At 31.4% G+C, this 27157-nt stretch overlaps 1 protein-coding gene across 1 annotated transcript; it reads left to right on the top strand.

Annotated features, from left to right (window-relative positions):
- The first annotated feature begins 1009 nt into the window (after positions 1-1009).
- Positions 1010-25890, top strand: LOC111379958 (THO complex subunit 5B). The gene is made up of 5 exons (XM_023003396.1): positions 1010-1289; positions 3689-3979; positions 23415-23751; positions 25023-25354; positions 25438-25890. Exons 1-5 carry the CDS (start codon positions 1083-1085, stop codon positions 25684-25686), a joined length of 1416 nt encoding a protein of 471 aa, XP_022859164.1. The 5' UTR covers positions 1010-1082; the 3' UTR covers positions 25687-25890.
- The last annotated feature ends 1267 nt before the right edge of the window (positions 25891-27157 follow it).

The raw sequence follows: 27157 nt of genomic DNA on the forward strand, positions 1-27157 counted from the left end.
CCAAGGTCCTTAACTTTATATACTCGTTCATTTTGGTCACATATGCTTTTTGTCCATTTTCACTCCCTTTTGTATTGATCTCTTACATTGAGTGATTTTTACCTATAAAAGCAATAATCACATAATTGTGAATAGAAAGTTGCTCATTCAAACAATATTTAAACTTATTTAAGTATTAAACGAGTCAGAATGTGTGGTTAAAAAGTAATGACATTTTATTGAATTGTATGTAGAATATTTTTATTGTGGAGAATGATACTGTAGCAAATAATTTAAAATTTTAAAGGTTGTCAAACAGGGGCTTAATGTCACTACGGCCATCCAATTTGATTTTGTTTCATCATGGCAACCCAATTTTATATCTAGTGTCACTATGGTTACATCATTTGATTTTATTTTATCATGACCATCAAATTTTGTATAACATTTGAAATTGGGTGATTATAATAAAACATTTTATGAGATTGGATGGTCATGGTGAAATAAAATAAAATCCGTGGTCATGATGATACTAAAAATAAAGTTGGATGACCATGATGAAATAAAATCAAATTGAGTGGTCATTGTGACACTAAATACAAAGTTGGATGACTATTGATAAATTTGATCCTTTTCGAATGTCTAGCCCTTATTTGACCCCATTTTTGACAATTTTTTTTAAAATAATGTATTGACGAAAAATGTGTAATTAATAAATAAAGAAAAATTTAAATTTATGTGTAATATTATTTTAATAAAAAATAAGTAATTAAAATAAAGTCAAATCATTGTCAAAGAATATATTCTAATGGAAATAATGAGAGCTAATATTTATAGTAAAAGAAGGTTCAATGACCCAAAAATGAAATTAACTTATTTATAAGAGTTAATTGTTTTAATAATCACTCGACAATTTATACTTAATAAGCAATTTGAAATATATACCTAAGTTCAATAAATAATCGAAAATATTAATCTAAATTCAGTAATCAAAACTCCAAATTTTAAGCTTAACAACCGGAGACACGAACCATTACCATTGAAAAAATTAACTCTATTTAAAAGTAACTCTTAAATTTATTTACAGATCAAGGCGGCTTACAATGGAGGTGACGATGGCGGAACACGGCGAAACATTGCCGGAGCACAAGTTAGACACGGCGGCTCTTTACGACACCCTCCGGCAGAGCAAGGCTTCGGTGGAGGAAGCGGTGGCCAAAATGCTTGCCATTAAGAAAGAAGCCCGGCCCAAATCCCAACTCCGAGAACTAGCCACTCAAATTCTCCTCAATATTGTTACTCTCCGCCAGGTCCACATCTTCTTCACATATTAACATATATAAATCATTTTGGAATCTGGGATTAATAGGGATTCAGGGCTTATGGCTGAAGTAGAACTGCGTGGTTGAGCTTTCACAGTGATTTGAATTTTCATTTGGCTTTGTTAAAATCATTGCTATATTTGGGTATTGTTTATGGGAGAGCTCTGAAGAAACAAATTTTTATGGTAGTTGTAGACTGCAAATGCCAAAGAACTTCATAAAGAATTGTATTATGGGTTCTAAATTTTCTGAGTAGTTGAATTTCATGAATGAAATTTTAATAATAAAGGGGAAAATTTTGAGGTAGGAGTTAGATGAAAATGTGAAAATTCGGGATGGTTAACAAATACTATACTGTTGGAGAAGCTCAGCCTAAATTTGGTCACTCTCTGCCAGGTCACACAAACTCTTCCCACATAACATATATACACGTGTGTATGTAAAGCGTACATTTATTGTGTGTATATATCATTTTGATGTATTTTCATAACAATGTGAATGTATTTGTTAAAATCAGTATGACTCTGGGTCTTCTTTTTGGGAGATCTTGAAGGAAACAATTTTATATTGCTAGTTGTGGAGTAGGAAGGCGAAAGACCCTTAAATGAATTGAACTTTAGGTTCTTAATTTTTTAGGTTGTAACCAGATGTCATCATATTAGAGATATGTAAAAACCTGATTTCTGTTGAATTTCATGAATTAAAATTCTATAATAAAAGGGAAAAATTAGAAATCAGAGTGAAATGATAATGCAATGATTCAGAATGTATAACAAATAATATACTGTTGGTATTTGTCCATGAATTGAGAGTCCATGCAAAGGACAAGCATAGTAATCCTCTTGTTAATGACGCTATTTTTTAAAATCCTGGTTTACTTGCCCTTTAAATATCTGGGATGTAATTGACTTTAGTCTATAGTCTTTATAATGATTATTCGACTTACTTCCAAACTTCATCTGTGTTCATTTGCTTTGCTTATCTTTTACAGCTTTCTAAATGAAATTTGGATCTTCAGAGTATTCAATCAAAACATTTTTTGTTTTTTTTTGTTTTTGTTTTTGTTTTTTTTAATATTGGATTTATATGTTGAAGTTACTCTATCATTATGTTTTGCACATATAAAGGTAGAGCAACTTAAGAAAATGATATGCCACACACAATAAAGGAGTATGATAATCGAAATGAAAAACATGCTTGGTGATATTATTATTTCAGCTTGTGATTTTGTGAGGTTCAAGTGTACCTATGATTACTGTTAGAGGATCTTCCATATTGCAAATGGCATCTAATTTCAGTTGTTAATATGATCAATCCTAGTAAACATAGCATCAGCTGCAATGGCATACCATTTATTACTCTTAACTTGCAAAGTGATTATGAATCAAAAATTTGTCTTACATGATCCATATTAAAGTCTTGTTGCTCCTGTTCTCTGTCTTCCTGCCTTTGCCTGCTACTTTAATTTGTTCTCCAAAGTATTATTTCATTAGCAAATTTTTGCGCACGTTATGTTGCTGTAAATTTCTACTGCTGCATAATCCATGATCAATATTTACCGAAGTTATAAAAACTGGACCGGACCAGCCGGTTCAACTGGAAAAACGGGTAACTGGTCTAATGTCCGGTCCGGTTAATGCTTAAAAACTACTAAGTTTGAAACCGGTAAAAAAGGGGTCAATTAGCTTGTTAACAACAAACCGCATGACCTGGAAGCAGTTTATTCAGTTTTTCCTGTTGGTAAATGTTTTGAAAAATTATTGTTTGCAACTTTCATCCCAATACATTAAAAGCAATGAAAGGCCTAAAAAGGTTACTTTTCCATTTATTAGCCCTTATATTCAGAGCATGCATCTTCGATACTTTTGTAAAGAGGATAAAAAAAAAACATCATCAATAGTTTGTAAAGCTCTCTGTAGTCGACCCTTGTGAATTTATTTTTCAGTTATAAAAATTGAATAAATTAAAAGGTAGTAACACTATTTTATAAAAAGGAAAATCATGTTGGTATAAATTTTTTCTCTTTTTCATTTCCAATGCAATTTACATTACCTTTCATTTTAATTTTTTTTCAATGACACAATATTATAAAGCATTAAATAATTCACAATATGATAAAATAAAAATTAAATATAGCCAAATTTAATCATTAATGTGTGCTTTTGTCTATATATATTATTTAAGTTGAAAAATTAACTTAATTTCGTCAATTTTGTTGTTACTAGCGGCTCGACCGCGGTTCGACTTTTCTACCCTTTACCCTTTAACTTTTCCGGGTCAATATCTGGGCTGGTTTTCAAAACATTGATATTAACACATTAAAATTCTGACTCTTGATTAGATAGGCTCATGATTCGTGTAATGTGTCTTTCAATGTTCTCTAACAGGCTAACAGGTCTATCTTGCTTGAAGAAGATTCTGTGAAAGCAGAAACTGAACGTGCTAAAGCATCTGTGGAGCTCGCAACCTTGCAGCTCCAGAGTTTGCTATATGAGAAAAATCACCAAATTAAAGCAATAAAGGCTTGCAAGGACTTGGACACTAAATATCCTGACATTGAACTTGTACCTCAAGAAGAGTTCTTCAGAGATGCACCAGCAGAGATAAAAGACTCTTTAATATCAAAAGACAGTGAACAAAATTTGATGCTTAAAAGGCTCAACTTTGAGATGTACCAGGTAACCTTTGTTCTTTACTGTGTTTCCTTTTATATTTTTTTAATTCTTTAACGGTGCTCCTTAAACTTATCCTAATTTACACCTTATTGCTCCTTATTGCTTGTGTTATGATATGCTGTGATAAGTTGAAAACTGCTTTTTAGTTTAAGTCTGTGTATTTGTGATGGTAAGTTTGTTACTTTAACTTGATGACTTTTCAATTATGTTAAATTGTGTTTCCACCTTATGTAGTAGTAAATTCCGAGCATGGAAGCGTGTATATCCAATGAGGCTGGAGTGTCTGCATTTGACACTTATGGGACAAAGACACCAATACACATGTCCGACGTGCCATGCTGCTTGTCTTGTTCTTTACTTTTGCTTTTAAAATTGGCATGTTCAATTTTTTATTTTATTATTTTTGTTATTTCACCCATGTTTGGGTAATGCTTATAAACAATTTATAATTGGTCAAAATTATTTTATCTAATACATTTTGTGGAACCCATAAGTTCTACCCACTTATTTATCACTAATTATTATCGATTTATAATTTAAACCGTTTATAAAAACTTCACAGACAGGCTTTTAACTTGACATGCTAGGGACAGTAGGACACGACAAACACCATTTTGTATGTTTGGAAACATTAAATTAGGAAGAATATAAATAACTAAATGTAATTAGGGAAGTATGTGTAGAGGCTTCAAAAATATTATTCTAGGTAAATATTTTTGAAGTTTGCAACATTTGTGACTCAGAAATGGAAAAGACCAAACTCATTAACGAATGCAAAGGCCTTTAAGAATGGTGAGACCTAAAGGCTTGATCTATTGTATTAGGACATTTTTTTAATTTAAATTGATGTGATTTATTTATTCATTGCATGTTCAATATGGTTTATATTCTTGACAAAAATTGAAGATTCTTGATTTTATGGGAATATAAAGTATGTACAGTAATAATTTTTGTAGAAGACTTAGTCATACTTTATAACCTGAACATTTTGTCCATAATCCATGGATAAAATTTGGTGGTTTATTAAATTAGATTATATTACTTTCTACTTCCAAATGATTGAGTAGCTTGTCTTGTTATAGGAGTGGAGATTTCTGACTAGAGGTACTAGTGGTTTGGAATATGCATTCGCAATAGAGATTCCATAACTCTCCTATGAGATGCAAATGTCCCTGAAGTTTATTTTGGTTCTTGGATAATCCTATGGGCTCAATAACTTACTCAAAAGTTTACTAAATTATTGTACTTGTGGTTGGATTGCACATTGATTATTCCATTAGAGAAAGATGCGACTTAAGGACCAAGATATGATTGGATAGCTAATCTGATCGTTTTATGTCCTATCTAACTATGGATATTTGGTCTGGATAGATTGTAGGGCTCGTTGATCTCTCATCTAATTATTTTATTATATATATAAGTATCTACACATATATGTGTAGATGCATATATCTGTATATATGTGTACATACATATATCTGTACATGTATATATATGTGTGTGTATATATATATATCTTTGAAAACTTTGGTACGGTGGAATAACTTTTGCAAATGGACGGTGCAAAAGTTTCAAAAATTGCAATTATTCAAGATTTCTTCTTCAAATTGAAGAATTTTTCAAGTCCGAAGCTCAAGATTTCAAGTATAAAAGAAGATCAAATGCTCAAGATTTCGGCAGAGTGAATTTAGCAGGAGATAAATCATTCTCAAGATAGTTTAAGAAATCCTTGTATCCTTTTACTATCTTTTTCAATATTAATTTTCAATCGTGTAATTCAAAGTTCATTTCAATATTTGTACTTCAAATTTTCATATATCAATAAAATCATCATCTTCTTCAAACATTTATCTATTTCCATCTCTACTCTACCCTCCTGGCCCATTTTGGTATCAGAGCCATAAGAGAGAGGTGTGAGGTTGTAGTAGTTTATCACTATAGGCACTGTTCAAATAGGAGAACCTGATTTGATTTCAGGATGTCTACTGAATAGACGTTGGTCAGCCCGTTGTTAGCCGGGGAAGGCGTGTTAGGGTGGTCCCGTTTGTAGGCTTGGTAAGAATTAGTCTATCTTATTTAACTGTTTTTTATTGTGGTAAATTGTTATAATTTCATTAAATTTAATTATGTCATCTTTTTCAAATTGGTTTCAGAGGTCTAGAAATAGATATGAAAATATTTCAAATGTTTTTCAAGATGAAGAAGAAATTGATCAATCATCTGCATCACATGCATCAAATGATTTTAATTGTCATGAACTTCAAATTGCTCAAATTGAACAAAGATGACATAACTGGATAATTCCAAAGTTAGAAAAGAATTCTATCTATGAAATTAGAAAGTTTGATTTTACTCAAAATTATGTTATCAAAACTTTTGAACAAACATTATCTATCAAAAATCAAAATGCATACATCAATTTATTTTCAAAAGAATCAATTGAACCTCATAAAAAGAAATTCAAATATATTCATGTTGGATTAGTTCAAATTGCTGTTGAACCTTTGTTTAAATTTGGGTTAGACATTCCTATTCTCTTAACTCTTCGAGATAAGAGACATTTCAAATTTGAAAATTCATTATTATCTGTTCTAGAGTCAAATCTAGAAAGTGGTCCAATTTATTCAAATTGTTATCCAATTTTTTCAATCGATCTCAATGATGAAGCTATTCTTAATGCTCTTAATCTCAATATTCAAACCAAAAATCTCGATTTTGATAATCGTTCAAATGCTTTTGCTGTAATATACAGGATATATTACAAGCTTATGAATACTCAACTCAATATTGGTGTTTTACGTTCATCCCATAAAGATGAAAGTCTTTTGGTTGAATGTAATCCTTTTCATTCAAACAGTTTGATTCCCAAGAGAATTTCTTGGAATATTCAAACTCGTGGACTAGAATGGAATTTTGAAAATGTTCAAAATCCTATTCCTGCTCCTGTTTAAGCTATTCCAAATCAAATTCTTACTTTTCCTGATGGAAACGTTAAAATGATTTTCAAAGGATCTTCCTCTAGGTCTCAAAGATCTTATTCTTCTAGATCTGAAGATAAATCTAGATCCTTTTATCAATCTAACAAATTCTCATCTTCTCTTTCAGGTGTTGATTTTTCTCCAAATATTTCAAAACCTCAATATATTGAAAAGGAAATAGAAAAAGAAGAAGAATCAGATCAACCTGAATCTCCAACTTTTTCTGATATGTTTTCTAATCAAAATGAGAGACTTGATCATCAAACAAATATTATTTCTTCCAGAATTGATAGAAGAAATGAATTCAAAACTGATCAAACTTTTGATGTAAAAAATTTTAGAAAAATTTTTCCTCAGTTTTTCAAAAGAAGAATGAGAATCTTATTGGGAAGAATTCTTTGAATTTCCCGAAGATTTAAGTTTTTATGAATGAGTTTATTTCAAAGTTTTCAGCCAAAAACGTATTTTTTCAAAGAAAGAAAAGGTTTCTTCCAAATCAAAGAAAGAAAAGATTTCTATTCAAACTTCTAATATTCAACAGAAGATTTGGAAAACTTCTTCTGGAGAGAATATTTAATCCTCTCATCCTCCTTTGCAAGAGATAGTGGTTCCGTATGGAAATACTGAAATTCTTGCATCTCCTTTCAAAAGGATATCTGAAGAACAACCTGATGAATCTCAAGTTGTTGTTAAAGATATAAAAAATATTCAAGCTCAAAATAACTACACAAATATAGTTCTTCAACCTGTATGTTCTCAACTTAATAGAATTGAAATAAATTCTGTGAGGCATCATCCTCTTCAAAAGGTACTAAGCTGATAGAGCCAGTTTTAATTAACAGGCATGAGGCTAAACCTAAAACTCTCAAAACTGAGATTAATGTTTTCAAAGAACTTGCACCTCAGTTATCAAAAATATAATCATCCTCTACTTCAAATAATATCAATACTATTGACGATATTGAATCTCAATTTATTGATAATGAAGTTTCTCAAATCAATACACATCAAAATAGAAAATCTCAATCTTCAAAAGTTTTTCCTTATTATCCAAAAAATACTTCTTCTGATTTACTTTTTGAACAAAAACTCAAAATGCCGACAACATTTTTTGGTTAAGATATAACTATCTGGAATATAGATGGTTTAACCGAATACCAAATTTTTAAAATTCTTGAAAGAATGGGTGCTTGTTATAACGCCTTTATTCAAGAAGGAATTTCTCAAGTTGAGTCAACAGGCAATATTATTCAAGGGTTTGCTGGCCAATTAAATAATTGGTGGTTCAATTATATTTCTGAACAAGAAAAAGTTCAAATTGCTCAAGCTCTAAAATCTGATGGTTCAAGTGATAGTTTCAATACATTAATTTATTGTATTGTTAAACATTTCATTGGATCACCAACGGATGTTTTAGAAAAAGTTTCAAGTATTTTATTAACTTTAAATTGCTCAAGTTTACAAGATTTTCGTTGGTACAAAGACATATTTTTAGCACGTGTATTTTTACGAAAAGATTGTAATCAAGCTTATTGGAAAGAAAGATTTTTATCTGGACTTCCAAAATTATTTTTAGAAAGAGTCAAAAATTCTATCAAAAAGGAATATTCAAACGGTATCCTATATGATAATCTTTTGTATGGAGAATTGATTTGTTTCATTAACAGAGAAGGATTAGCTCTCTGTAATGAACTCAAGCTTAAATCCAAATTGCAAACAGAAAGATTAGATAGTCGTAAAGAACTTGGACCATTCTGTGAACAATATGAATTTGAGAAAGTTGTTCCTCCTTCAAAAATAAAAAGCAAAGATTTTTCAAAAAGAAAAGCTTATTCAAAAGAAAAATATTTTCAAAAGCCTTCTTATTCAAAAAATCATTCTAAAAAGAAATTTCAAAAGAAAAAATTTTCAAGAAAAAGTAATGTTACTTATTGGAAATGTAAAAAATCTGGGCATTATTCTAATAAGTGTCCTCTTAAAAGCAAGATTAATAATCTTCAAATTGATGAAGATATTAAGCTTCAACTTCTCAATCTTATCGATTCAAATTTCAGTTCTGATAATGAGTCTAACGTAGAGTTAGAACATGTTTATCAACATCAAGAAAATTCAGATGCTGAATCTAGTTCAAAGTCTCAATCCTTTTCAAGTCAAAGTAAAGAATTTTGTGATTGTAAAACTATAAACATTCTTGCTAAAGAAGAACTTATTAAAGAGATTGTTGATCAAATTGAAGATCCACAACTCAAAAATAAGTTTAATTCCCTTCTTCCTTCAAATTCAAAATCTAAACCTTTCAATATGAAAAATGTTTTAAATCCGTTTGAAACTTCAAAATCTTTCAGTTCTGATTTAAAATCAGAAGTTAATTCTATGAAATCACATATTTCTATTCTTGAACATCAAATGAAAGATGTTACAATGGAAGTTTCTCTTCTCAAAACTCAAGATAAGAAGACTCCTTATTTTTCTTCTTCCAACACTTCTAGTGAAGAATCAAATTCTCATATTCCTTTAAATATTCAATCTGAAGAAGAAATGATTAATGTTATTAATCGTATTCAACTTTGAAAATGGTACTGCAATATGACTATTGTAGTCAACAAAGAATTCAAATTTACTTCTAGAGTCTTTATTGATTCTGGAGCTGATCAAAATTGTATCCGTGAAGGATTGATACCTACAAAATATTTTGAAAAAACTACTGAGCGTCTTTATGGTGTTAGTGGTAAGAAACTCAATATTCAATATAAGCTTTCAAAAGCTCATGTTTGTAATGCAAATATTTGTTTCAAAAATATTTTTTATTTTGTAAAAGATTTAGATCAAGAAGTAATTCTTGGTACTCCTTTTATTGTTCAAATTTATCATTTTCAAGCAAATTCAAAAGGTTTATCTACAAGAAAAATCATATTAAATTTTTCAAAGAAGAAATTAAATTTCAAAGAATTGAAGAACAATTGCAAAATTCTTCAAATCAAGAAAAAATTTCAAATTTTCAAAAACAAATGGAAAAAGAGATTTGTTCTACTATTCCAAATGCTTTTTGGGATCGTAAAAAATATGTGGTATCTCTTCCCTACAATTTTGATTTTCATGAATCAGATATTCCTACAAAATTTCGTCCAATTCAAATGAACAAAGAATGATTTTTGTATTAAGGAAATCAATGATTTACTTGAAAAAGGTTTAATTCGTCCGAGCAAGTCTCCTTGGAGTTGCTCAGCATTCTATGTCAATAATTCGGCTGAAATTGAATGCGGGGCTCCTCGTCTTGTTATCAATTATAAACCTCTCAATACTGCTCTTCAATGGATTCAATATCCATTTCCTCAAAAGAAAGATCTTTTGAATAGATTATTCAAAACTGTTATCTTCTCAAAATTTGATATGAAGTCAGGTTTCTGGCAAATTCAAATTAAAGATGAAGATAAGTACAAAATTGCATTCAATGTTCCTTTCGGTCAATACGAATGGAATGTTATGCCATTTGGTCTAAAAAATGCTCCTTCTGAGTTTTAAAAAATTGTGAATGATATTTTCAATTCATTTTCAAATTTTATCATTGTTTATGATGTTCTTATATTTTCTGAAAGTATAGAACAACATTTCAAGCATATTAATAGATTCATGCAAATTATCAAGAAAAATGGTTTGGCAATTTCTGCTAAAAAGATTGTTTTATATCAAACAAAGATAAGATTTTTAGGTCATAATATTCGAAATGGTTCAATTATTCCAATTCAAAGAAGACTAGATTTTACTGAAAAATTTCCTGATGAAATCCTAGATAAATCTTCTCTTCGAAGATTTTTTGGTTGTGTTAATTATGTTGGCGATTTTATCAAAGTGATAAGGTTGCTTTGTGCTTCTCTTTTCAAAAGACTACAAAAGAATCTGGACCCATGATGTCACGAGTGCACGTTAGCTGTCCAAAAAGTCAAAAAAGCTGTCAAAAATATTCCATGTTTATCAATTCTTGATCCTATTGCCTCAATTATTGTACAAACCACAGGTGCAGTAATGCATGTTCCAAATAAGTCAAATCAAATAATATTTAACTTTTTTAACTTTTTGAAACTTTCATCATATACGAAATATTATTTTAATATTATTTCAAAATACTATTTAATTGAAGACTTTCAAGCTATCTTACAAGATTTTTCTCCTGCAATTTCTTCATTTAGAATTATGAGTATACCAAATTCAGAACCCTTTTCTTCAAAATCCTTTGAAGACAAAATATTTCAAGATTAAGATCTTTCCCAATCAAAGAATCAAATTCTTTGAGTCAAGGTAAATGTTTTCAATCAGATTCCTATTTAGGAACTAAATCAAAATTTTATGAGTTTAAAACTCATACAAGACTTTTCAAATTTCAAAAGGATAATCTTGATGATATTCTTACTACTTTTTATCAAAAAAGTAATAAGGGTATTATAAGATGTCTCAAAAATACTACTGAAATTTTTGACAGTAGTAATAGAATTATCAAAAAATTTCAGAAAAATTCTCAGAGAAGAAATGAAAGACTTATCCTACAAAATCCTTCAAAAAAACCTTCTTCTCAAAATATTTTATTAAAAAGAGATAGAAGAAATCTTATGAAGAAAGTCCTACAATTTCCTGATGATATTTATCAAAATATTATCAATCGAAATCCTACTTGTGCTCAAATATTCAAACAAATCATTTTCAGAATATTTGATAAATTTTATTTCAATGGTTTTGTAACTTGTGAAAGTTATCACCCTCTTCATTTTACCCTTAATGATGAAATCCATCAAATGATTGAATGGGGATTTATTTCCTCAATTTATATCGATTCTAAAACAGATATCTCAAATTTTAATAGCTCTCTTAAAAGAGTTATTAAGCATCTCTTTGAATTCAAAGTCAAGACCCTAAAAATTGAATTTTCAACCATTCTTCCGGAATGGATTGCTGAAAAAGTCATTCAATAATACTCTTTTTACTGAAAAGTATTTTCCAGCCAAATAAATTGTTAGTATTTGGAGTACTCTTTCAAATAATCTTCCAATGTTAGATTCAGATCTCTTTAAAAGTTTATGGTTTTGAAGAAAAAGAAATCATACTCAAAAATCATGTAAGAGAAATTCTTATAAAAATTAGATCAAATTCTATCTTTGCTGCTAAGAAAAAGCTTGGATCAACAGTCAAGACTACAGTTAATGTTTCGTGATAACATTATTCCATTTTTACGGATGAAGGAAAATGGATTCAAACTCAAGTTGCTCTAATTCAAAAGATTTTTGATAATGAGTTATTCATGTCTCAAATGTGCTTTGATAGTCTTATTGATCAAAGTATTTTTCAAGAACCTACAAACAATGATGATGAAGACTATGAATATGATAATGAAAAATTATTTAATCTCAACAACATGATTGAAGGTTAAATTTTCTATTATCATCTGTACAAAATTGTGACAAGAAGTCAAAAGTTGTTGGCAAATGTTGAGGCAAATATTTCAATAATGAAGACAATTTAAGGATGAAGACATTTCAAGTGGAAGATAATTTTCAAAAGTCGAAGACTTTTCATGAAAGAGACAAAAATAAAGAACGTCTCTTTGAAAACTTTGGTACGATGGAATAACTTTTGCAAATAGACGGTGCAAAAGTTTCAGAAGTTGCAATTATTCAAGATTCCTTCTCCAAATTGAAGAATTTTTCAAGTCTGAAGCTCAATATTTCAAGTATAAAAGAAGATCAAATGCTCAAGATTTCGGCAGAGTGAATTAAGATTTCGGCAGAGTGAATTCAGTAGGAGATAAATCATTCTCAAGATAGTTTAAGAAATCCTTGTATTCTTTTACTATCTTTTTCAATATTTATTTACAATCGTGTAATTTAAAGTTCATTTCTATATTTGTATTTCAAATTTTCATATATCAATAAAATCATCTTCATATTCAAACATTGATCTATTTCCATCTCTAATCTACCCTCCTGGCCCATTTTGGTATCAGAGCCATAAGAGAGTGAGGTGAGGTTGTAGTAGTTTATCACTATAGGCACTGTTCAAATAGGAGAACCTGATTTGATTCCGTACAATTCTGATTTTTATAAATCAAATATTCCTACAAAATCTCGTCCAATTCAAATGAGCAAAGAATTATTAGACTTTTGTATCAAGGAAATCAATAATTTACTTGAAAAAGGTTTAATTTGTCTGAGCATGTCTCCTTGGAGTTGCTCAGCATTCTATGTCAATAATTCGGCTGAAATTAAACGTGGGGCTCCTCGTCTTGTTATCAATTATAAGCCTCTCAATATTGCTCTTCAATGGATTCGATATCCACTTCCTCAAAAGAAAGATCTTCTGAATAGATTATTTAGAGCTGTTATCTTTTCAAAATTTGATATGAAGTCAGGTTTCTGACAGATTCAAATTAAAGAAGAAGATAAGTACAAAACTGCATTCAATGTTCCTTTCGGTCAATACGAATGGAATGTTATGCCATTTGATCTCAAAAATGTTCCTTTTGAATTTCAAAAAATTATGAATGATATTTTCAATTCATTTTCAAATTTTATCATTGTTTACGTTGATGATGTTCTTATATTTTTTGAAAGTATAGAACATCATTTCAAGCATATCAATACATTCATGCATATTATAAAGAAAAATGGTTTGACAGTTTCTGCTAAAAAGATTGTTTTATGTCAAACAAAGATAAGATTTTTAGGTTATAATATTCAAAATGGTTCAATTATTCCAATTCAGAGAAATCTAGATTTTACTGAAATATTTCTTGATGAAATCTTAGACAAAGCTTCTCTTCAAAGATTTCTTGGTTGTGTCAATTATGTTGGCGATTTTATCAAAGAGATAAGGTTTCTTTGTGCTCCTCTTTTCAAAAGATTACAAAAGAATCCGGACCTATGGTGTCATGAGTGCACATTAGCTGTCCAAAAAGTCAAAAAAGCTGTCAAAAATATTCCATGCTTATCAATTCTTGACCCTACTGCTTCAATTATTGTCGAAGCATATGCCTCTTATTTAGGCTTTGGTGGGGTATTAAAATAGATTCCAATTAAGTCAAATCAAGAACAATTGGTTAGGTTCCACAGTGGTGTTTGGACTGGCCCTCAAAAGAATTATTCTACTATCAAAAAAGAGATTTTATCAATTGTTTTATGAAGATAACAACTTTGAATAATTTAAAAGATCTTTCTTTTGAGGAAGTGGATATCGAATCCATTGAAGAGCAGTATTGAGAGGCTTATAATTGATAACAAGACGAGGAGCCCCGCGTTCAATTTCAGCCGAATTATTGATATAGAATGCTGAGCAACTCCAAGGAGACTTGCTCAGACGAATTAAACATTTTTCAAGTAAATCATTGATTTCCTTGATACAAAAGTCTAACAATTCTTTGTTCATTTGAATTGGACGAGATTTTGTAGGAATATTTGATTCATGAAAATCAGAATTGTAGGAAAGAGATACCACATGTTTCTTACAATCCCAAAAAGCATTTGGAATAGTAGAACAAATCTCTTTTTCCATTTGTTTTTGAAAATTTGAAATTTTTTCTTGAATTGAAGGATTTTGCAATTGTTTTTCAATTCTTTGAAATTTAATTTCTTCTTTGAGAAATTTAATATGATTTTTCTTGAAATTAATATTCTTTTTTTATACTTGAAATCTTGAGCTTCGGACTTGAAAAATTCTTCAATATGGAGAAGGAATCTTGAATAATTGTAACTTTTGAAGGTTTTGCACCGTCCATTTGCAAAAGTTATTCCATCGTACCAAAGTTTTCAAAGAGACTTTCTTTATTTTTGTCTCTTTCATGAAAAGTCTTCAACTTTAATGAAAAGTTTTCAACTTTTGAAAATTATCTTCCACTTGAAATGTCTTCATTCTTGAATTGTCTTCATTATTGAAATATTTGTCTCAACATTTGTCAACAACTTTTGACTTCTTGAAAATATTGTCACAATTTTGTACGGATGATAATAGAAAATTTAACCTTCAATCATGTTGTTGAGATTAAATAATTATTCATTATCATATTCGTAGTCTTCATTGATATCTTCATCATCATTGTTTGTAGGATCTTGAAAAATTCTTTGATCAATAAAGCTATTAAAGCACATTTGAGACATGAATAACTCATTATAAAAAATATTTTGAATTAGAGGAACTTGAGTTTGAATCCATTTTCCTTCGTCCCTAAAAATGGAATAATGTTCATCATGAAACATTAACTGTAGTCCTGAACAGTCAATAATTGATCCAAACTTTTTCTTAGCAGCAATGATAGAATTTGATCTAATTTTTGTAAGAATTTATCTTACATGATTTTTGAGTATAATTTCTTTTTCTTCAAAACCATAAACTTTTGAAGAGATATTTGAATCTGACATCGGAAGATTATTTGAAAGAGTATTTCAAATACTAACAATTTGTTTGGCTGGAAAATACTATTCAGTAAAAAGAGTATTATTGAATTTGACTTTTTCAGCAATCCATTCCGGAAGAATGGTTAAAAATTCAATTTTGAGGGTCTTGATTTTGAATTCAACGAGATGATTAATAACTCTTTTAAGAGAGCTATTAAAATTTGAGATCTATTTTTGAATCGATATAAATTGAGGAAATAAATCTCCATTCAATCATTTGACGGATTTCATCATTAATGACATTAATGATTTTAATACCTTTGAGGGTAAAATGAAGAGGGTGATAACTTTCACAGGTTACAAAACCATTGAAATAAAAGTTATCAAATATTTAATATTCTGAAAATGATTTGTTTGAATGTTTAAGCACAAGTAAGATCTCGATTAATAATATTTTGATAAATATCATTAGGAAATTGTAGGACTTTCTTCATAAGATTTCTTCTATCTCTTTTTAATAAAATATTTTGAGAAGAAGGTTCTTTTGAAGGATAAGTCTTTAAATTCTTCTCTGAGAATTTTTCTGAAATTTTTTGATAATTCTATTACTACTATCAAAAATTTCAGTAGTATTTTTGAGACATCTTATAATACCCTTATTACTTTTTTGATAAAAAGTAGTAAGAATATCATCAAGATTATCCTTTTTAAATTTGAAAAATCTTGTATGAGTTTTAAACTCATAAAATTTTGATTTAATTCCTAAATAGGAATCTGATTGAGAGCATTTACCTTGACTCAAACAATTTGATTCTTTGATTGAGAAATGTCTTAATCTTGAAATATTTTTGTCTTCAAAGGATTTTGAAGAAGATGGTTCTGAATTTGGTATACTCATAATTCTAAATGAAGAAATTGAAGGAGAAAAATCTTGTAAGATAGCTTGAAAGTTTTCAATTAAATAGTATTTTGAAATAATATTAAAATAATATTTCGTATATGTTGAAAGTTTGAAAAAGTTGAAAAAGTTAAATATTATTTGATTTGACTTATTTGGAACCTGCATTATTGCACCTGTGGTTTGTACAATAATTGAGGTAATATGATCAAGAATTGATAAACATGAAATATTTTTGACAGCTTTTTTGACTTTTTGGACAGCTAACGTGCACTCGTGACATCATGGGTCCAGATTCTTTTGTAGTCTTTTGAAAAGAGAAGCACAAAGCAACCTTATCACTTTGATAAAATCGCCAACATAATTAACGCAACCAAGAAATCTTTGAAGAGAAGATTTATCTAGGATTTCATCAGGAAATTTTTCAGTAAAATCTAGTCTTCTCTGAATTGGAATAATTGAACAATTTCGAATATTATGACCTAAAAATCTTATCTTTGTTTGACATAAAACAATCTTTTTAGCAGAAATTGCCAAACCATTTTTTTTGATAATTTGCATGAATGTATTGATACGCTTGAAATGCTGTTCTATACTTTCAGAAAATATAAGAACATCATTAATGTAAACAATGATAAAATTTGAAAATGAATTGAAAATATCATTCATAATTTTTTGAAATTCAGAAGGAGCATTTTTGAGACCAAATGGCATAACATTCCATTCGTATTGACCGAAAGGAACATTGAATGCAGTTTTGTACTTATCTTCATCTTTAATTTGAATCTGCCAGAAACCTGACTTTTATATATGTATATTATGTATATACACATATATGTATATGTATGTATGTGCATATATGTATATGTGTGTATATATATGTGTGTGTGTGTGTGTGTGTATATGTGTGTGTGTGTGTGTGTGTGTGTGTGTGTGTGTCATATTTCAAGAGTGAGCTTTAGGCCTCTAGTGGACAGGCTCAAGACTAATTACTGAGCAAGTAGTTCAACAATTGATTGGGGTGTAAATTTGGTTGCTGGGCTTTGAATTTAACCAATTACGCGTGTCTTGAATATACACTTTTCTCTGAAATGGTTTACGCATATAGCGTATCTATCAAATATTTATTCATTTACATGTGAATCAAAGAAAATAAAGTTTACATTTCAACACCTTTTAATTTGATCATGCGACCGGTTATACTTTTCAATGTGTAGGGCTTGGTAAAATTGCTAGCATCTTACCTTCTCTCTCTTTGTTCCCTTCTTCTTTTCCTTATCTTGTCTATCTTCACTCCTCCATTGCCTTTTTGTTTCTAATGAAAGTTTTGTGTAATTCCAATGCTTTCTTTATCCACCCCAGTAGTTCTCTATGGGCAACCCCTAAGTTGAACAATCATCAGCGTTGCAAATTCTTGCACTTGTCTAAAGCTGCAATAATGTTGTCAAACTTGGAGACTTATGAGTGAAGAAGTTTTCAATAACTCAAATATCGGGCATATCTTCGCATATACTTTTCAGCCAACTAAAAATTTGTAGAGCTCTTAAATTGACTCAGAATCCTCAAAATGTGATGCTTCAGATTCTATAAAGGTTTGAAGCTATACCTTTTCCCTATTTCTGAACCCAACATCAGTGATCTGAAGAATCTCCTGCACTTGCCTTCTAATTGCTTGCAGATCCTCCTTTTGCACTTGAGTTAAAGAAGCTTGTTTTGTAGTTCTCTGTTACCTTTACCAACCGCATCCTACACATCTATGCTGCTAGAATAACCTTCATTTGAATACTGGAATTCACGTTGTTCATTAATCATTGGAACCTTGCTATTTGGACATCTTTCACTATTTGAACCACCAACCTGGCTATGATACAATTTGTCGGAAGCTAGGTGGATACTTTCACAAGAAATACTATGAAGAAGATGAAGTATGTTTGCTCACTTAAGCTGAGCTGAAAGTGATGTAGAACCGATAGAAACACCCAATGGAATATGAGAAACAATTCAGCAATGAAGAAGAAATCAGAGGTGGATGAGGCAGAATAAGAAAATAGTAGAAGGAGAAAATAATGGAGGAAAAGAGAAAAATTGCGCAACCAGCCACCAATATTTTTATTCTATCATCAACATTTCCAATTACGCAACGAATTTAATATAAATCGTAAAACCAAACCCTGAAGAGAGTGGACTTAGGCCGAACCCATTGTACAAGTCCAATAACATAAATATAAATAAGAGTCCAAAACATAGATAAGATTCCAAATAGAAAATAATATAAATGGATGTCTTCATCGATTCTCCCGGGATGGGAGAAAACTCGACCTTGTCGAGTAGGTAAATCACAAAATACTGCGTCAATCTGATATCCAAAATGCTTTAAGTCATGCCACGGGGAACGATCTTTTTGACGAACCAAGTATTGAAATTCCATGATTAATAGTAATGAAAACTACAGCTTATTCCCAATAATATAATCCGAACAAGGGGGACGGTCTTTCCTTCTAATCAAGTAGTGATACTAGACTTCAAATAACCAACACTTATGTACCTCATCTCCAAAATTTTCTCATGATTGTGCATAATGAGGAGCACAAGAAGTTAGCATTGGAAACTGGCCTGTAGAGATAAAAGATTGCAACATCGAAGGCTCGAATGTGCCTTTATTAGGAAACAATTCTTCTACATTGAAAATGTAACTTTCATTTAAGTGAGATGGCTAGTCAAATGGAAAACCTTTATACGAGTAATCCAAAAACTTTTTCTTTACATATTTAGGAAATCAGATCAAAGAGTCTAGCAATAAAGTTTGTATTGCACATCGAAAGTAAATTCAAAAATTTTATGATTGGAAATGATTTGGCCTTTTAATTTTGCATGAAATTTAGAAACATTGCCAACATAATGATGAGCTAGCACAGCGTGTCGATAATTAGTGGGCAACATCTTAATGCCAATAGGAAGAGTGTGCAATCGAGTAATGATTTTAGAAAACAATGTGCAACCTATGGAGTCTCATGTGATTGAGGAATAATTAAAACAAAGTCTTCATGAAAGCCATGTAACATAGTGGGCACAAGATCTAGGACATCTGAAATGTTTGACTTTGATGGCATTGCTTTAGGTACTTTCTCAATTATGTTAATGTTAAGTGTATCGGCTACAGATGTGGTCAAAATAGGGGACACGATACATTGTTCACAACTTTTGACTTCTATAAAAATAGAGGAAAGAACTGCACTATGATCATTTAAACAAACCCCAAAAGATATTATAACTTGTGACAAGTAAGGTTTGATTATGTCAGTACACTTTTCGAAAAGTCTTTCCACTACATTAAAGGCTATAGGAGAACCTTTGTTATGCTTATTCTGAACACAATCCATTGGAAGGGTAATCAAGTCTAGAGGGATATTGTCACTTTCTTTCGGACATGATAGTTTCTATGGATGTGAAGACATTCCCTGGATGATTTTCTTTTAAAGCTACAAGAAAGTGTTGGAACATGTCAATTATCGTACGTTTACAATCTAGGTCCAACATGATAAGACAGTATTTCGCATTAGCCATTATATCTAGTATCCTAACTGCCGTAGCATACAAATTAATAGATGTGCTCGTGAGATATGCAAATGATGATATAATCAAAGGAAAGATATCTTGCATTATTTCATCACAAAAATGGGGGATTGGGTGTGGTAGAGCAGAATATTTCACAAGGCAAGAAAAAATTGTCACTTGTATAGCAAATTCAGGATGTCTTAATAGCTTATTTGAAATCAATTCCCTGCTTATTGTATTATTAATGGAGGTGAGCGGGGAAACAGAAGGCAATCGTTCCACTCGTCAAAGCAAATGCTCAGTGTGTTCAAATAACAATAGGAGTTCATTAGAAGACAGCGAAAATTGAAGAGTTTTTCGTCCATTTGTTAATAATTGGACTCCTAACGTTTGATATTCATGCCATAACAAATTTTTATCCTTTTTAAGCGATAGCCCAACATACCTAAATAAAAAGCAAAACTTTCAATGCGAAAGAAATTGATAACCGACGAAACTCAAAAGAGTCAAATGTCATCTCATTTATGGTTTTCACGTTAGCACGACTATTGTGGCAAAATGTTACTGAATCGTCCGAGGAAATATCACAGAAATAAAAGATCACCTGTTAATAATTCTTTTTTTTTTTTTTTTTTTTTTTTTTTTTTCATTTTTTAATGATAGAGCAAGCAACATGACCTGAGCTAATTTTTTTTTTTTCTTTTTTCACTTCTTTTCCTTTTTCTTTTCTTTTTTTTTTCTTTCTTTATTTTTTTTCTCTCTTTATTTTTTTTTCACTAATCTAATAGACAAACGGGACTTCTTAAAATTACGAAAGGGGCTGTGATAAATAAAACCGAACTTAGAAGGACCGTATGAATTTTAGGAAGTGGGCCACTTGAATTTTGGATTATGAGTACTAGGCCTTTTTTGTTAGATTTGTTTATAGCTGTATTGTGTTGATGTGTATTATGACCCTTCTTTTCCAATAGAGTAGTGGTCGAACAAATGCAAAGGTAAAGACGAAGGTTAAAAATCGAGAATCCAATAGGGCATTCGACTGGATAAACGGAGGCGCCGTGCGTGAGGTTCCAAGCCCATATTATTAACTAGAGCATAGCTCAATCTAAAAGACTAAGTGCTGACTTTTATCTCTAGCCCTGTGGAAAATTGGGGATTGAGTGTGTTGGGTAATTTGTTAGGCTGGATTGAGCAGGGGCAGTGGCAGTGGCAGTGGCGCGATTTGATGTAGAATGGGTTGAAGAAGGCGACGAATTGGATTGTGATGATGGAGGCTGCTGGTGGGTGTGACTAACTCAGGGATATAGGGTTTCCGACGTTGGATTTTGCAGCTGGATTCAGAGATGGTGGAGGATGGTGGCTAAAATTGGTGGTTTTGGCTGTAGGCGATTGATGTGGTAGCGTATGTCGACGATTGATGTGGCATGGAAGTTTGGATTGCAGGTGATGGATGTGGACGATTGATGGTTGCTAGCTTAGTGTATGTGGCGCTGGCGATAGGACTAGTCGAATCAACGAGGTTGAAGTCGAGTTGATTGAATTGCAATAGATTGGGTTGTGGAAGATGGGTACTGATTATATGGGCCTGCAATTACTGGGTTTGGGCTATTTGTGATATGGGGATGGATCTTGGGCTTGGAGATTTATGGATAATTGGATGGGAGCTAATTGGGTTTGGTTTGGACTTGGTAGTTTAGGGTTTGTCTAGCTGCACAACACTTGCTTGGCAGTAAAAACAGAACGCGACTCCTGTTATTTTTTTATTTATTTTTTATTTTTTTAAATTTTTTAAGAAACTGATGAAAATACTAAAATTGAATTTCATGGTGTGAACTGTAACCTTTTTTCCAACTGAGAGAGAAAACTGCCGCCTTTACAAAAAATTCTTTTTGTTTGTATTGCTCGACAAGTTTTTGGGAAAAGGGTAGGAAGAAATTTTGGATTGTAGGAGAAAAATTACTCAAGCTTCGTCTCTGATACCAAACTTGATGTAGAACCAATAGAAATGCCCAATGGAATATGATAAACAATTCAACAATGAAGAAGAAATCAGAGGTAGGTGAGGCAGAATAAGAAATAGTAGAAGTAGGAGGAGAAAAGAATGAAGGAAAAGAGAAAAAGTGCACAACTAGTCACCATTATTTTTATTCAATCATCATCTATTCCAATTACACAACGAATCTAATATAAATAGTAAAACCAAACCCTAAAGAGAGTGGACTTGGGCCGAACCCATTGTACAAGTCCAGTAACATAAATATAAAAGAGAGTCCAAAACATAGATAAGAGTTCAAATAGAAAATAATATAAATGGATGTCCTTATCAGAAAGTCTCTTCAAAATTCTAATGATCACTTGGTTATGAAGGTATTTATAAGCTTTCCAAATTACGAACCTAACTAAGTACATGCATTTGAAAATTAATACATTCTTCTCTCTGCAATAGTACATGTACTTACTCTTGTACCTAAAAATTCATGTATATGTGATTGAATTTTTAAAAAAAGAGAAATTTAGTTTACAACATCCCCACCACCAACACCCCACCACCCAAATAACCCATCCCCCAAGAGAGAAATGAAAAAATCCATCAACATATGTGGCATATCTCTTTTAAAATGGATTTCTGTGGAAAACTAGTATTTAATTAATTATACGAAAAATTCTTGATTATTGAGGACTTAAAACATCAATAAATCCTAATGTAATACTCAAGGGCTGAAATTACTGCAAATTCAGAAAATTACCAAGAAATACCTTCTACCCTGAATTTTATGAAAAGCAGCAGAACTTAATGGAAGGATTCCAATCTCAGCAATGACTTTTTTCTGAGTTGAGAGGCTTCTTACTTGTTCATTTATTTTTCGCAACATCACTGACAGGAAAAATCTCTAATCTTGACCCTGAATGTGGTTCTGCCCTTGCAGCCTCAGTGAGTTTTTACCTGCCACATGAATATCACTTGAAATTAAATATGATGCCTTATTCATCAGTGACATATTTGTATATTAGGTATCTTTTGTTGGATATTAATACATTAATGTGTAACGTGGTTCTTATTACTGTAGAATTTTGGATGGAGGTTGTAGCTAGCAATCGATTTGTTCTGTATGCTTGTGGGAGAAAAAAAATACTTGTTATGTCTGCAAAAGAAGTGATGTTAAATGGATTTTCTGTAGCTGCCGAAAAGTTGACCCTTGTCCTTCATGACTACTACCTCGATGCATTGAGGTTTGCTGCATATTTTGAACTGTCCTGGAGAAAATTATTTCCTTGAGTTTCACTTTTAATGAGGAAGTAAATCTTAAAGCATTCATTGAACTGGGCTTCCCATTCTAGTGTTTCTGGGGGTAAAAATCACGTGATTATACTGGCATGTGTAGAATTTACCTTGATGCATTCAAGCTCTGTTTCTTAACTCATGTCAGGATATTGATGTCAGGATATTTTACCTTGATGCATTCACGCTCTGTTGTGTACTACCCATGTACTTGCTCAATCTTTCATCTGTTTATGTTTGAATATATTGAATGTAGATATGCTATATTTTGGGCAAGAGCTCTCTCTCTCTCTCTCTCTCTCACTGTGCGTGCGTGTGCATGCTCGTGCTTACCACATATGTTTTGTCTCAGCGTAAAGAATTATGCAAACACCGCAAGAAATTAGAACAAAGAAAGAAAGCTCTACAAGAGACTGTTGCTCACAGGAAGAAGTTCTTATCAAGTCTCCCTCCTCACCTCAAATCTCTAAAAAAGGCATCCTTGCCGGTGCAGCAACAATTAGGGGTTTTGCACATGAAGAAACTAAAGCAGCAGCAATTAGCTGAATTGCTTCCACCTCCTCTTTATGTAATTTACTCTCAGTTGCTTACTTTAAAGGAAACTTTTGGAGAGAATATTGACCTGGAGCTTATAGGAAGCTTGAAGGATGCGCAAGATATTGCTTGCCAGCTAGCAAACAAATCCACTGGTAACTGAAAATACCTATTTATCATCTATAGCCCCTGTTTGGTGGGGATTAGAATTAAATTTTTAGTAGATTTTGATAAAATTTTTTGAAATGTGTGGTTGAAAAGTTGTGGGATCATGAAATATATGGTTAATTTTGATTGTTTGACTTTGACTTAGATTAAAATTTGATTTAAATCAACACCAAACAGGGGCCTAATACTTATGGTTTTAGATTACGTGGTGTTGTTTCATGAAGTATAAACGAGAATACTCCTCTTTTGATGGTTCACATTTTATCTCATTTATCTTGGTATACATTGTCAGAAGTTATGTGGTTTTTGGTTGTGAAGCACTTGGAATTTACTTGGCCCTTACTGTTGGGACTATCCTTTATTGGGGGAGTAGTGAACCGATGATTATACCTTACCATGGTTTATATTATAAAATTTTATTTCATTCTAAAAGAAAAATGTTCAATAGCATATTCTTAGTTGCTTTTGCTTAAAGATACCAAAAATGACTACTTATGAGAGGTTTCACTGAAATTTGAGCACAAATAGATTAGTTCTTACCTAATTAGCAGAGACATGATATGGGATGCTGAAGTTTACTGCCAGGTCACAGGTACATAGCATTATCAAAAGTTGTAGGATATGGTATGTTAGGACACGGTAAAAGTTAATGCATATATTATATATGTACACATGCCTGCTGTATTATCTGTGTGTAAGTTCTATATTTATGTATGTGCTAGTTCTCTCCACCAATTATTGTTTACTTGATCGAGCATTACTATTTTGTCTTTGTATACAAAGTATAAAACTATTCATAAGATTAAAGAGAACAAGGAGGAAAATGTCAAATCCTACAGATTCAATTTAAGAATCTGATAGCTAAAAAGCCTATAATGAAGCTAAGCAGCCTGAGCCCCTCAATTCTCAAGAAGGCTGCATATCCATGTCAGGTATGTGTTGGGCTCCGAAACTATTTCAGGAACCCTCAAGGAACATGTTCAACATTGTCTTTACCATGTCAAAAAATTAGATGTCAAGTCAAAACTTCGGACGTGTCAGCTGCTTCTCAATAGACTATTGGACACATCTATGGTACTAATCAATATGATTTGGAATGAGAGTTGAGGACATTATTTTTCTAGCACGAACAAACGTGACTATATTTTATAGAATGGGACAAGTGCCAGACAATTCTATTTTTTCCCCCGTCTTACTGCATATGTGCTCTCTCTGGTAACCTCTATCTTATCTATTAACATTCACTATTATTAAACAGGGATATCAACAAAATCAGAGGATTCTAATTCAGGTGACGTGCCTGATGGCGAAGATGAGGGTCAAAGGAGTAAGCGATTGAAGAACAGTTCAAGGAGGGAAAATCTTGACCAGTCAGGAATATATGAAGCTCATCCACTTAAAATTGCTCTCCACATAAATGATGATGTCGCTGTAGATTCAAACTCTAAAGAACTTATTGTTTTGGAGTTTGAATACTTGATAAAATTGAATGTCGCGTGCGTAGGAGTCAAGGATTCTGAAGAAGGTCCTGAGAATAATATCTTGTGCAACTTATTCACTGATGATAACGGCCTTGAGCTCCCTCGACAGGTTCAATTTTAAAATTATGTTACTGATGATTATAAATTATTATTCATTACCATTTTACTATACATTTGTGCAATGTTAAGCAGTCGGCAAAGCTAATGATCGGCGATTGTTACTCGTTTCAAGAAAGGAGAACTTCACGGCCATACAAATGGGCGCAGCATTTGGCAGGCATTGATTTTCTTCCAGAGTTGGCACCTTTATTTAAAGTATCTGAAACTTCGAACGATGAAACTGCTAGAAATGCTGCTATTTTATCGAGTTTGTCTCTATATCATCAGCAGAATAGGGTGCAGACTATTGTTCAAAGAATACGTGCTCGTATAAAGGCTTAGCTTGTTCTTGCTTGAGTCCTGCCTTAGCCGGATTGTTGTAGTCATAGGTACAAAGGCAAATTGTAGTCTAACCAACATGCACCTTCTACATTTTGGCTTTGATGGTTTATGTCGTGTTTGCCACTGAGTTTTTATACAGTTATTATTATGGTGCTTTACCTGTGATTCTATGCTCCTTTATTTGCAGTCATAAAATTCCTTTTATATTAGGTCTAATTCCATTTTGGGTCACTGAACTTTTCATAATTTCAACTAAGTTATTCAGCTTCGACTCGTTGCGATCGTATCACTGAACTTACATTTACTTTCAGTAGCCTCCATTAGATAACATTTCAATCCTCTGTTAGTTCCTGTTATTGTGTAATTATGGCATCTAATCACGTCGTGAGTGCAAAATTTTGAAATCAATGGCGGAGCTAGACATTCTTAATTGTGGAGTAAAAAATTAAGTTTAAATTTTTCCTGAACATCTTTTTCTTTTGAACACTCGTTTCACCAATATTTTGTTCTTCATTCAAAAGTAGAGATTTTCTTTAAAAATATTTTTTATAATTATTTCAACTGAAATTCAACAAATAAATGAATGGTTATCTGTTTTAAACAATAATTTTCAATCATAAAAATCACAAACAATTTCAATTGGCAAATGACAGGTCCAATATCCCATTCAATTATATAGAAAACAACCAATTCAATAAAAAACAAAAATCCAAAAATCAATTTTAATGTGTTATAAAATCTAAAATTATGAAGTTAGGATAAGTCATTGCTAATTTTAGATGTGGGATCGAAGTCGGAACTTGACATTGGTACAATTTACTAAGAAAAAGTGAATTATTTCGTAAAAGTAACAAACCTAAGTCTTGGAAAAAATAGGATTCGGGGTTGAAAAATGTTGGAATGTTAATGAAAATATTTGTATGCACTAACTTCAAAAATCAGATGTATAGTTTTTTTTTTTAATATAAAAATCAGATGATAATATATGGTTATAAATATTAATAATAATATTATAAAAATTAAATTATTTTACATATCCACCCACTATCATTTACTGTCCCAAATCCTAATTTTTTTTCCTCTCTTCTTTTTATCTCTATACCGGCATAGCCGGTCCTGGGGCGAGGCAGATAAGGCCTACACCTCAGGCCAAAACTGAATGGAGCCTCGTTTCCATGGCCAATTTTTTTTTTTTTTTAATTAAATGAAAAAAAATTCCATTTGGGTATAATGTTACCTGAGTATCAAGAGCAGAAGAAGAATCAGTGGAAGAAGTGGGGAAACCAGTGATTAAAGTGTTGAAAGAAATTGAAAGAAATAGAGCCATTGAAATCACGATCACCAGCCCAACTCTCACATTCAGTGGTTGTAGCCCTAAAGGCCACCTTTCTTCCTACAAAAACCAAGAAATCTCAAATAATTTGTAAAAAGATTTCAAGATTTTCTTATTTAACACAATCCCATTACTAAA

Source organism: Olea europaea, unplaced genomic scaffold (genome assembly GCF_002742605.1).
Source record: "Olea europaea var. sylvestris unplaced genomic scaffold, O_europaea_v1 scaffold2073, whole genome shotgun sequence".
In the NCBI taxonomy this organism is placed as follows: Eukaryota; Viridiplantae; Streptophyta; class Magnoliopsida; order Lamiales; family Oleaceae; genus Olea; species Olea europaea.